This window comes from Artibeus jamaicensis, unplaced genomic scaffold (assembly GCF_021234435.1).
Source record: "Artibeus jamaicensis isolate MK-2021 breed Jamaican fruit bat unplaced genomic scaffold, CSHL_Jam_final contig_391, whole genome shotgun sequence".
Lineage (NCBI taxonomy): Eukaryota > Metazoa > Chordata > Mammalia > Chiroptera > Phyllostomidae > Artibeus > Artibeus jamaicensis.
The window spans coordinates 14,602,719-14,616,454 of NW_026521814.1; the positions used below are offsets into that span (position 1 = coordinate 14,602,719).

Below are 13,736 nucleotides of genomic sequence, written 5' to 3' on the forward strand. Positions count from 1 at the left end.
ACATATATTCTTATATTTTTAAAATTCTACTGTATAATTGATTTTGACATGTCATGTAGAATCTTCATATATAATTGTGTTATGTGTTATGTGTTTGTGGTTTTCACCTAGTCCTATATATCAAAAGGTAATATTGTAAAATCATCCCTTTAAATGCAGTTGCTTTTTTCCCCCCAATAATTACGCACCTATTATTGGTTTGAAAAGGGCTGTGCAATTTTAAGCCAAGGTAAGATATATACTTGGGTTGATAGCTTTGAATGACTTTGCCTTTTATTTAATGTTATGTTTTCTTAAGTTGATTTTGGGTGAGATATTTTGTGATGAATTGAACCAATATTTAATTTTTCTTAAGACATTTATTGAAATTGAAATAAATGGATGAATATCAATGGTCCAGAAATGTAGAAATTATCTGTGGGTAGTCAGTTCTTAGAGTGTGCTGCTACCAGGCTGTACTTTGTTTTATAGTGTTGCCTATTCTGTAGCTTAAATGAAGTGACGTAATACAGGATAGCATCGTATAACATAATATATTTACTTATAACTAAAAGAATTCCCCTTTTTCCCCCTTGCTTCTTGTAAAGGATATATTTTCAAGGGTCTTTAAAAAACTAGGTTATACAAAGCAATTTTTTTCTCTATTTAGTTCTATGTATAAGTTTGGAAATTCTCACATTTCTTTAGGCATTTGATTCATTGTTTGAATTACAGTGGTTTGTGAAAAACTATTTTTTCAACATTTTCTAACAGAAGGAAAGTTAAGAGAATATATTCAGCCTCTTCTTGCTTTCTCCAGACTCCTGGAGGTTTTAGTACTTCAGCTATACTGGACTAGAATCTTGAAGGCCAAGGAACTTTCTAATGCGATCTGTCATAACAGTTTTCCAGTGCAGATTGGGAGGAGCATCTGATGAGGCAAAGAAATTCTAACTAGCCAGCACTCTATATTGACTGTAGATTTGACAAGGTACTGAAATGAAAAGTAGTGAGGAGTCCTATCTTCCCACTATCCCAAGAGAATCACTGTTGTTTTAAAGAATATTTAGAATAAAGAAAAAACTGTTTCAAAGAAATTTAAAATGAGGAAAAAAAGTTATGTTTACTTACATATTTACCATTTTCAGTGCTCTTTATTCCATACAGTTCAGTTTTGCTTTCTTTTTAAAAATATATTATTAAAATTATTTTTAAAATATATTTTTATTAATTATGCCATTACAGTTTTATTTCCCCTCTTCATTCCCCTCCACCCCCCACCATTCCCCCCCTTTAGTTTATGACCACGTGTCTCAAGTTCTTTAGATTCTATATTTCCCATACTGTTCTTGCCCCCCCATCTATTTTCTACCTACCATCTATGCTACTTATTTTCTGTACCTTCTCCCCCCTTCTCCTCCTCCCACTCCCCTGTTCCTAACCCTCCATGTGATCTTCATTTCTATGGTTCTGCTCCTGATCTAGCTGTCCTCTTAGTTTGCTTTTGTTTTAGATGTGGTCGTTAATAACTGTGAGTTTGCTGTCCTTTCACTGTTCATCTTTTTTATCTTCTTTTTCTTAGGTAAGTCCCTTTAACATTTCATATAATAAGGGCTTGGTGATGATGAACTCCTTGAATTTGATCTTATCTGGGAAGCACTTTATCTGCCCTTCCATTCTAAATGAAAGCTTCGCTGGATAGAGCAATCTTGGATGTAGGTCTTTGGATTTCATGACTTGGAATACTTCTGTCCAGCCCCTTCTTGCCTGTAAGGTCTCTTTTGAGAAATCTGCTGACAGTCTGATGGGAACTCCTTTGTAAGTGACTGTCCCCTTATCTCTTGCTGCTTCTAGGATTCTCTCCTTCATTGTAATCTTGGCTAATGTAATGATGGTGTGCCTTGGTGTGTTCCTGCTTGGGTCCAACTTCTTTAGGACTCTCTGAGCTTCCTGGATTTCCTGGAAGTCTATTGCCTTTGCCAAACTGGGGAAGTTCTCCTTCATTATTTGTTCAAATAAGTTTTCCACTCATGGCTGTTCCTCTTCCCCTTCTGGTATCCCTATAATTCGGATGTTGGAAGGTTTAAAGATGTCCTGAAGGTTCCTAAGCCTCTCCTCATTTTTTTGAATTCTTGTTTCTTCATCCTTTTCTGTTTGCTCATTTTTTTCCTGTTTCTGGTCCACTCCTTTGATTTGAGTCCCAGTTTCCTTTCCATTACTATTGGTTTCCTGTGCATTACCATTCATTTCAATTAGTTTAGCTTTCATATATTTCTCTAATTTTTGACTAAAATCAACCAGTTCTGTGAGCATCCTGATCATCAGTGATTTGAACTGTGCATCTGAAAGTTTGGCTATTTCTTCATCATTTAGAGTTATGGGCTCTGGGGGTCTGAGTTGTTCTTGAGCCATGTTTTGATCTGTTCGTGCCTGTTAGGTATGAGGAGCGGAGTCTTAGTTGTTCACCAGGGGGGCCACCCAGGTGGTGGTTTGTGACACTGTATGTAGGGGCGGGGTCAGAGAGGGACAATAGCAGTTCCCTCTGCTGCTTCCTGCTGCTGGGGCCTGCAAGGTCTGTCTCTCCGCTTGCTCCTTTACCGGTTTATCTGCATGCGAATGTGTTACCACGATCAGCTCTCAATGGTTCCACCCTCTTGCGCCCTCAGTGGGTCCACCACCTTGCGCCTTCAGTAGGTCTGCTCGCTTCTTCACACCTGGGATCCGCCCATGGCTGCTGGTGGACCTGGGTCATACACCCAGGTAGGTCAGGTGGATCTTTCCTGCCCTACCCCGCTCTGCTGCTGGCTCTGCCCCTCTTACTGGTTTGGCTGAAGGGTTCGTTGTTGTCAGACTTCCGTGTAGTTCAGTTTTCTGTGGTTTGGCTGCGTTTTTGTTGCTAAAACTTTGTCGTTTTTAAACTTGGTTGTGCAAGAAGGCGCAGTGCTTCCACGTATGCCTCCATTTGGCGGAAGTCCCCAGAAACTCCAGTTTTGCTTTTTGAGAAACATCTTCCTGACAGTTTCCCACTTACAGGTAGTCCAGCTATATGGACTTACCACCTCATCTAACAGTTGATAAGGGTAACTTTTATAATGTTCAAATAGCTTTTGTTACTTATCAGTTAGATTGCTTTTCCATCGAGAATTAGCCACAGGCCCCTTAATCTTTATTGTTTTACTTCTGGGCACAGGGGAGAGTTTAAAAAGTTTAGTCCTAGAGTCAACATGCTTGAACTTGTGGTGGATTGCTTCGGTGGGGTTAAAGTATAAGTGAATGTTAAAGGCTGAAATCCTTACACAGGTGCTTCCAATTTACTAGCACTTTGGGGATATGGTAAGTATTATGCTGTGTTCACTAAAATAATGAGATGGTAACAGTATTTAAGTGGAGGCCAATTGAATAAAGGAGGGGAGATAAGTTTTAAGAGTAAATATCTGAGCACTAAGTAATAAGCCTTTTATCGCTTAAAGGCCAAGGAAAGTAAATTCAAATTTAAGACACCCCAGGTATTAAAAAATGAAAGGAACTACTTGTAGAGCATTATGGTTTTGCCTAAGAGTAAATACCTAAAAAAATGGGAAGCTAAATAAAGTCAAACATTTTCCATAAATAGATTGTATTTTCTTGTTAATTTCAAAATCTTCCTTAGTAATTTTTTATTTCAGTTTTTCTACTATATTGTAATGTATTTGTTGTGTTAAGTACTTTATTTTTATACACTTTTTGTCTTTGCCCAGTTTGACTGTTCTCCCCAGAAAGCTTTGTTATTAAAGATACAGTTCAGATTATCTCATTCAAGTTTTGAATACCACCTTTTAAAATGACCATTATTGCCTTATATTTTATAGAAAAAGAAACATAAATGCCAAATTAGATTTGAAAAGTAATTATAGACTTTATAAAACTGGTCTGGTTTGTATGTATTCTATTTTCAACAAAAGATGAAGTCCCATTCCGTCTATGTTGGTCCACGTCTGCTCCCACAGTGCATCCACTCTGTGAAGTACAGACTTAGTATTGTGATATGAGCTTTGGAGTAGAAGTAGATGTGTTTTATTTATTCCTGAGTGTGCCATCTGCTTTTCCGCATTGCAGATATTCGCATTTAAATATATATCTAGGTTTTATTAATGAGAAATAATGTACAAGTATATTAGAATCTTAAGTTTATAATTTAGGCAGATCATTATAGTGAGAATGTTGGATTTAAACATAAATGATTGGTACAGTCTGATGTTGTTTTTATTATAACAAAAAATTATGCTCTGGTAGAAAGTAACAAGAACTACTTGTGCCCAGAAAAAGCAAGTGGTGAAATTTTCCTTCATCCTTGCATAAGCCAGTAAAAATTGTCTTTTAATTTGTTTAAGAACAATTTTTGGATATTCACACAGTGACCATAATCTAAATTCACTACACAATAAACTATATTGAATTATCTTGGATAAATAAAGGTGATGATTGATAGAAAGCGCCACCCTGTGGTTAAAAATCAGATTAAAAAAAGCTCCTTTGTAATCCGTAGTTTCAACAATTTGGTTTTTTGTACTTAATAATGGACAGTTTTCAGACATAAATACTGTGTAACTAGAAAGCTTGCCTTACTTGAAACTGGTTGAAAAACCCAGATAATATTTTATTCTCAAATATTGCTCTTATAAGTGAAACATTTGAGTTATCTCACTGTTTGGAGAACCTATATCTTTTACTCATACTATAATGGACATGTAGAGAGGTATTATCATTTACCTTACCTGGAAATGGGTAAATGCTAACATTATGGTTTATGGACATTTACATACTAGTTTAGAGAATATACAAATCTCACATGACAAGGGTGTTATTGTATGTGCTTCCATGCTTTGTAACAGTATTCTCAGGCAGAAAAAATTGAGAAAATTACCAGGTTTTGGGCACTAGTCATTGTTCAATTTGCAATTTGGATTTTCAGCTGATAACAGAATTAAGATCCATTAAAATAGATGGTACATGTTTTATGATCGTGCCAAATTCTTGATTGAATAATGAGTTGGCTGCTTGTAATTGCTCACTGTCATTTCATAGCACTTCCATTTTTGCAGTATTTTCAGACTCAAGTTGATTTTGAAATGGGATGTATTTTGGATGAGTAGCTTTTGGAAAGGAGCCTATGTGATTGTTCCTAAATAGCTAAGTGGGCTGTGTATATTTTCACCACTGTTCTTACTGAAGGGAATAAATTGAGCGACCTTATCCTGGCAGTGGAAGGATTCTGCTAAGGTCTGATCTGATCTTTGTCCATATGAGGAATGGACAAAGTACTTCAGTACTTCAGTACCTTGTGAGGAGTTAGAAAGGAAGATTAATGTGATTCTGTCTCATAAGTGGCAGTCCAGTACAATCTCCACCTTTATTCAGTAGATGGGTAAGTGACTTTTAAGACTTTCTTAGAAAGTAGATTTCCTACTGAAGCCTCTCCAAAGGGAGAAGATTTTGTTTTTTAACCACAAGATCAGTGTCAGATACAATATTTTGTTATTCTCTTTTATTATTTGCTTAAAAATGACTTGAAGGAAAATAGTGTTAAAACAAGCTCAAAGCAGTTCTTGAAGTTTGGGGTTTTTTCCTCCCCCCAATAAAAACATAGGAGTTATGCTCTGTGGTATTGAGAGATGAACATTTGTGCCACGAATTAGCATGTGTTCTTCTGTAAACTGTTTTTCTCAGTATGAAAACTAGGTTTTTAGAGTTATAGATTAAAAGGCAGCTTTTTCTCTCACTACTTTTTGAAAAGGGATGGCCCTTTCTACCTACCATCACTTTTATTTTAAACTGATAGGGTGTTTTTTTTCCTAATGAGTGTGGACCATGATTTGGGAAGAAATAACACAGGTTATGTTTGACATCTCAGAATGTTACACTTCTGAATTGTTCTGTTTTCAGCTTCATTTATCTTGGAGGGGTTCAAATAAAAGGAAAGGAGTTAGATTTAGCACTTGTACTATAAAACAATTAAAACTTGGGAATAATTTGTTACATGTGGAAAATGGAATTGTCACTTTTAATATTTTTAAATTATATTTTTCTCTCTCTGAAGCAGAGGGAACTAACTTAGCCAGATGTTCAGTTAATCGGATTTGCTGTGTGATCCAGCAAAATATGTTAAACTTGAGGACAGTTATAAGACATGCTCTTGACCATGTTCTGAGGAGCTACTCAGAACAAGTTATCACACCCCTGCTAAACTGAAAATGTAAAATTAACGGGGAGACTGGTATTAGCTTTGGCCCTTCCCTCAATACAAGTGGAGGGAAGTATCTACTCTATAATATGTATTATTTCATCCCTTAAAACCAAGAGATAATTATCATTTTAAAAAAAATTCTTGTTCACAATGTAGACTCCTAATAAAAGTTCTCATTTAAATGTACAGTATGACATTTCAAATAGGAACAGCTATGCCAAAAGCCTTAAAAACTGTATGATTTCATCTGCAGTATTAATTATTATAAGTTAGAGGAAGAACTAATTCTGTCTACATTTTAAACTTTTATATCTAGAAACTTGCATTTAATAAAATTCTCACATATCCTTTTTTCACATACCTTCTTTTGAATTATTATATTGTATCTTTTATATGAGGTAGTATAATCTTAACTTTATATCCAACACAGTATAATAGATTATGTAAATTAAAGAGACATGGTTCTTGTCTTCTAAAATAACTAGGAATGTTGCCTATTACACATTTTTCAGTGTTTAAATTTGTGTATAGCTTTGTACAAGGAGTTTGGTTTTGAAGTATTGGACTGTCTTCGATATAGTCTTCTGGCTGTTCTGGAATTGGCACAGAAAGTTTGTTTTACTTCTTGATGAAACAGATCTTTTCAATTCAAAGATGATTTATTCCTTAACCATGATCCCAGAAATATGGGATTACCATTTAGTGCTTATATTTTATAGTTTATCCTTGTCAACTCAGAACAGTGGAAATTCTGCACATTTAAAATGTCTTAAAAGACACCTTGAATAACGTGCAAGTTCTGGTTTTCTCTATGAAAAGAAAGAGATATGACTTGTCTCTATAAAAACAAATTTTGCAGAAATCATTTGATGTGTTTCTTACAGGAACTACTTGGAGGAAATGGTTAGATTGAGAAATCGGTTGCTTTTAAGTTAGTTCAGAGACTTTTAAGTAAATAAGACTAATTAAAGTGGTTGTTTTATTTTTCAGTTTATATATTTGAGTAAATTTCTCTTTGCACAATAATATTAAAGGGATGAAATTGCCAGCTATTTGACTTAGTCAGTCCTATCTTCGTGCTTTGAGGCCAGTGTGGTTTTTTATTTCCTCTTCGCTCAGATAAAACAATGATATTGATATTTATTAGCCCATTATGATCCGTTTCTCTTACCCATTCAGACTGCTTAGTAAGTAGTAATGCACTTTAGGTACAAGTAAGTATATAGTAGAGATTCTGGTAAGGGCACATTTATCACAGTGGGAAGGAAGTCAGTTATTTCATTAACTGCAGTTCAAGTAAGCAATTTGTGTGTGTTTCTTGAATTCCCTGAATGTATCATTAACTCACCGTTGCACGCGGTAAAAATACTCCCTCTCAGGTTAGTTCTGATCACCTACCACCAGGGGTCACTTTAACTCAAGGACCCTTTTCCCCCCTTTCCTAATCTAATTGAATAGCATGAGAGTGAATTTAGGGCTGAGATTTGCAGAATTTGTGATGTCTCTAACTTTTAAAGGAAATGTTTTGAGATTTTTCTGTACCTACCAAATTAGTTTTCATAGCAATTGAAACATAACCTAATCTTAACAAAAGGTATCATAACCAGGAATGTTGTTCTGTTTTTTAAATTCCAGTAAAATATATAGTAACATTTAATTATGGTAAAATGGTCTGTTGATAGGAACTTATATTTAATTAGCTCTGTAGTGACAACTTCTAAGTTAAAATTTTAAGAAACTTTTTCTGCTTTGTATTTTAAGAATGATGTACAATGATTTACAAATTATCAATTACCAGAGGACCAGAAAGCAATCTAGATGCTGTTTTTCTTTTTAAATTTGAGCACTTTACTTCTGAGAATTGACTTGTGACAGTAACTGAAAAACTCCATTTACTGACTTGAAAAATATGCAGCACTATTAAAACGTGAAACTTAATAAAAATTGTTGTTTGATCTTGATAACGTTCAAGTCATTGTTGAAAACTAATTTATTATCTAGAGACAAAAAGTTTCTCTAGCTTCTTACTCTGTTTTGATAATAAAATTTTGTAACCTTCTATTCTGCCTCAGTATAAATAGAAACAGTGTATGACTGACTAGTTCATGTGACTCAGCTATCAATTTAAAAACACATTCAATGTAACTGAATATTGGTTGCTATATGTAGCAAGTGACTTAAAGCTGCATTTTCCCCTTCTTTGTAATTTGTAAGTTTTAAGTATGTAAAACTTTGAGAGAATAGTGTGGTGATCACCTGTATATTCATCTTGTATATTCAGCAGTTAACTTTCTGGTCTGTTTTATATGTTTGTGTATGTTTTTGGACCACTTGAAATTAAATTGGAGACTATATGGCACTTGACCTTTAAATACTTCTAAAAGAAAAAGTGTTCTTTATAACCATAATGTTGTTATCATGTCTAAGACAATCAGCAATAATTTCTTAATGTCATCTAATACTCATTCAATGATTAGTTTATTCCAGTTTTCCCCAAGGTGGATTTTGTGGATAGTGTTGTCAAACTAAGGCTTTGTCAGGGCCTGCATATTGTATTTCAGTTGTTTCAGAGCTTGAATCCCACTAGAAGTATACTATACTAAATGGCATATATTCGTATTCTTTCCCCCATTTTCTGATGTATGTATGCTTGTATCGGTTGTTTTCGTTAATAACACCTGTCATAGATACTCGTGAAGTGAATCTGGGTGGCAGTTAGGAGATGGAACTTACAAGTTGTTGATAGAAATTTAAAATGTGTTTTTTTAAAATAATGACAATAGTTTTGAATTCTTTCTCATATTTTGCTGGTGTACTCAAGCCAAGACATACAAATATGTATGTTATATTTTATTTTATGAAGAAAAGAAACTTGGTTTAATCAGGGTTCATGTGTTTTGTTAGACATTGATGCTCCCGGTTTAATAAAGACATTTCAGGAAAATTGATGCTCCTCTGGTATTTGGAAACTGGTAACGTTTTTAGAGGCATTAACCCAACTACACTGATATCTTTATACCAAGGTTTGACGTTACTCAGGTAGATCTTTTATTATATTTATGACAATATACTTTTAATAAGATCAAGAAATAGCAAATAAGATAGTTTTCATGTAATTTTTTGTTTCAGACGTGGCTTTATAGCTGTGTGTTGTCAGTGATTCTGGGGCAGGGGCAGCTGTGTGGTGTATTGAAATATTGGTCACCCAGCAATCGGTATAGCTCGGTGCAAGTTCTCTTTACTGTTTAATAGACATCCGGCCTCTGGGAAGTCTTTTCATCTCTTTGGTTCTTGTGTCCTTACCTATAAAATTAGGGACCGCTACCCTGACAGGGTTGCTTCTCATATTAAATAAAGATATAGAAAGGAGCTTGGAAACCATAGGAAAGTGTAAGATAATACATTATTGTTATGCTGCGTATATAAAATTATCTAATATTGTTTCTTTAGATTTGGCAGTGACTTTTTTATATAGGTTGAATTATCTCACCTTTAGTTTCAAAGTGGAGTAAATAAGTTGTATAGTATTTATAATAAGAAACTAGTCATTTTGTTGGGTGAAATAAAATGTGTATTATAAAATGTTTTAAAAATGAAGTATTTGTCCAGTTAAAAGAAACTGATAGCAAAAAATATTGTAATACACAGGTAAAAGTATATATTAAGTTTGGTTCTTTAGAGTGGTTCCCTTAAGTGTCAACATTGTCTTGGGACAAATTTTATTGATAAGTGGTAATACTCAGAAGATAAATGTTTTAATCTGAAAGCAACCTGTTGTAGCACATTAACCATGTTAAAAATTTGTATAAAAAATAAAAATCCCATTTAGGATGTAGCTCATCTTAATTTTATGGAGAAATTGTAAGTAACTTAAACCTTACTAGTGTTCATATGTTAGTGTTTTACGTTACAAATTAATATAAGTATCTGCTTTCCTTGTTTTTCTTCTCTTGCAGCTTTTATTGTGTGCCTAAATAAACATGATAGTGGTGCAGTTTTAGATGTTTTAGATACATAATCTTATGCTTCAAAGTTTTGTTGCTGTTTTTATACAGATAGTCTTGAAAGATCTTATAATTCTAGATACTGATAGTTTTTCTTTGTTTTATTAAAAGGGATAAAAAGAAGAAACAGTTCTTAGACTTATTTTTGAAGAAAGATGACATTCATATTTTACCTGTTGAGCTTCTTTACTTTATTAAGTTGATATCACATTTTTTTCTTTTAAAACAGAGGTGTGCTCCTGCATCTATTCGCCTCATGGATAACCAGCAGTTTCAGTTTGGTAAGTAAGAAATGTTGATTCTAATCTGCTTATTAAGCTACAGAAATTTATGAAATGCAAGTTATGTGCCAGGAAGACTACTGAGTGCAGAGCTAGAATGACGAACATCATAGTTCCTCTCCTTTGGGAAGCTTGCTCTGTCTAATGAGGACAGGCGGTTATATATGAATGAATGAAATGAATGAATGAATGAATGAATGCAAGAGTGTTGGAGGTGCTGTGAAAGAAGACGACACTGGCTACCTTGGTGTGCAAGGGCTGGTTGATAGCCTGCCTGGTTTTCCTTGAGTTTGGGGTGAAAAGATTAGAAAGGCTTCTTAAAGTACGGTGATTCTTGAGCTGAATCTTAAAAGGTGAATAGAAATTTGCCTGAGATGTTTTCTTCCTCTTTCTGCTACCAAATTTGCTCAGTTATCAGAAAAAACAGGAAGTTGTAAAACCTTTGTGGTATATTTTAGTTCTGTGTGGCACTCATAGAGGTTACAGTGAAAGTTGTCACAGGAGTTAAAGCTGGGTGGGTGGATTAAGGCTTTGCAGGATAGATTTGTCAAACAAGGGGTTTATTTGCAGAAGGAATAAAACAAATCGACTTTACCTTTTAGGAAGCTTATTCTGCTAGCATTATGCAGATAGATTAGAATGGTGACAGTAGGAAGGAGAGTTGAAATGGTTAAAGAGGCCAGTTTTGGGGGCCTTGATCAGTGTGGCAGCAATGGAGGTAGAGAATAAGGGATAGATTTATCAAAGGCCTACTTGCCAACTCAGTGTAGAAGGTTAAATAAAGATAAGAGTTGAGGGTAACTGCCAAATTTTGATTTGACCGATTGGATTGGTAGATAACAGTCTACCAATGATGATGACTTTGAGGAGAAGACATTACAACGGGTTGCATTTAAGTTGTCATTGGAGTATTCAAATGGAGAATTCAATAGCAGGAAACCGTTTCTATTTTGCTTAAAGTGTTAAAACTTTCTAACACAGTTTTTAATCTTTTTCAATTCTATTTTTTTCTTCTATATATTTTTCATAAATTCTAATTTAGTTGAGATTTAAATTTATAGAATTTAAGTGTCCTCAAAACAGTCCATGAAATTATGGGAATGATTGCTCAATAATAAGTACAAAGGCTAAGGTAGACAGGTTTTTTTGTTTGTTCCACCTAAGAGTAGTTTAGATGTAATTAAAGTTTTCTATGTCCATTATGGGCTTTTATTTCTTCAAGTAAATTACTTTAAAAATATTGTACTACTGATAGAAGTTTAAGATAAATGTGTCCTATAAACAAGGAAATAGTTAAGTGAAAATCAGGCTTAAACATATATGAAAGTGAAATCTTTTTAATATGTTGAACTGATACGTATCAGTGAGTATATTGAAAGGATGTACAGATTTCTTCTTTGAATGAAAGTTTGTAAAATTTAGGGAATGTTTCTCATTTATTTTTATATCTCCTGAATCTATTACATAACATGTTGACCGAATCATTAAATTAGCAAAAGAGGTTAAACAAATCTTGGGTAGCACATAGCATAGTGCTAATGTTACTAAGTACATTATCAATAGCACAGTTTATCAATTATCTCCTCACAGCTGTTCAAGGTGGTATTCCTAGTTTATAAACTACTCAAAGGTATAAAATTTCAGTCCAAGTTCACAAGTCAGAGCTTGTGGTAGAGCTGGGTTTAAACCCAGATGTGTCTGATCCACTGCCTCAGATAACTTCTTTGAAACATAGATGTTTATTAAATCCCTTTAAATTATTTAATTAACACTGTAACAACACAAAATTCACTAATCAAACTGTCCGGCTAGTAAATTTGGAAACCAGTTACTTTATTTACTGTAAAAGATAAAACACAATAGCTGGAATATATTTAGAGTGTAATCAGTTTGATAGGTAACATTAATTAAAGAATAAGTGAAAGCTAATATGCCCAATTGATAGTAATACTTGACCTACTTAAAAGTTAGTATCGCTGTTATAATAATATGCTTTAAAGGTATCACATCAACTCAGTATCAGGAGTATATGTGACTACCTCCCACTAGCGTTTACAGAAATTGTACAATGTGTTAAGATGAGGATATGCCCTTAGGATTATTTTACATCAGTCATAACATTTGGAGTCTTCTTACCTTATGTAAAGATTATGTGGATCAAGAGACTTTTTTGAGGAACATACAATTTCAGTTTCTTGCAAGAACACAACATATACATACTCACACATTTTTTTAACTTTGTAGATTTGGAGATTTTTTAAAAAGATTTTATTTATTTATCTTTAGAGGGGAAGGGAAGGAGAGAGGGAGAGAAATATCAGTGTGTGGTTGCCTCTCATGTGCCCCCTGATGAGAACTGGCCCGCAACCCAGGCATGTGCCCTGACTGGGAATCGGACCTCGAACCTTTGGTTCGCAGGCCTGTGTTCAATCCACTGAGCTACACCAGCCAGGGCTCTCAAATTTATATTTATATGTTTATTTTCAGTTGTTGAAAGTAGAATGAATACCATTTGTGACAGAGTGAATACCTTGATGATATGGTATTTCTGACTTTATTCATGCTAGAAATGGTATGTATTAAAGCACTGTTTATGCTAGAGAAGCATCTCTGACAGGTTATAGTAAAAGAAAAATAAAACCCCTGAACAAACCTCTTATGATCCGGGAGCTCAGAAAGATGGCTAGGTTGGTCCTTAGACAATCTGCCCCTCATTTTTATTGTGGTTTGCTTTAGGTTAGCATGGGTACCTACTTCTTAGCCTTCATGTTAGTTCGTTTTTATGTAATGCAGTTTCATATTGTAATCAATAGAAATGCAATATATATTCCAGATTCAGACTGTCACTTAAAAAAAAGTGAATGGAAAAAAGAAAGACTGCAAGTAATAGTTTCTTCCCTAGAGTTTTGTTTGTTTTTCAAAAAACTAGTTTGCTATGTGTACATATTTTAAAGAAGGGACCCACACTTCAAACATAAACTGAATCCCCAACCCAAAAGCCTCTTTTTAATAATAAAATGTTTATTTGAATATAATTTTAGACTTACTAGGGGCTTTAAAAATTTTTATATAAATTCTGTGTAAATGGTATGCCACATTTTTTGAATTGGATTCATCACTAAGGCCAGATGCGTGACTCTTAAATGTAACAGTCATGAGAGTTAAGAAGTTGCTACTCTGAAAACAATGAGAAAACAGTAAAGACTTTCACTCAATTAAGCTCAATCTGCAGGCAGAGATGTGAATTTA

At 34.2% G+C, this 13,736-nt stretch overlaps 1 protein-coding gene across 3 annotated transcripts in view; it reads left to right on the forward strand.

Annotated features, from left to right (window-relative positions):
- AGPS (alkylglycerone phosphate synthase) overlaps positions 1–13,736 on the forward strand; it is a 148,387-nt gene that overhangs the window by 89,598 nt on the left and 45,053 nt on the right. For all 3 annotated transcript variants that reach the window (XM_037130012.2, XM_037130013.2, XM_053665081.1), the window contains one exon: positions 10,436–10,487. In XM_037130012.2, the coding sequence (XP_036985907.2) occupies positions 10,436–10,487 (52 nt within the window). The remainder of the gene's footprint in view (positions 1–10,435; positions 10,488–13,736) is intronic.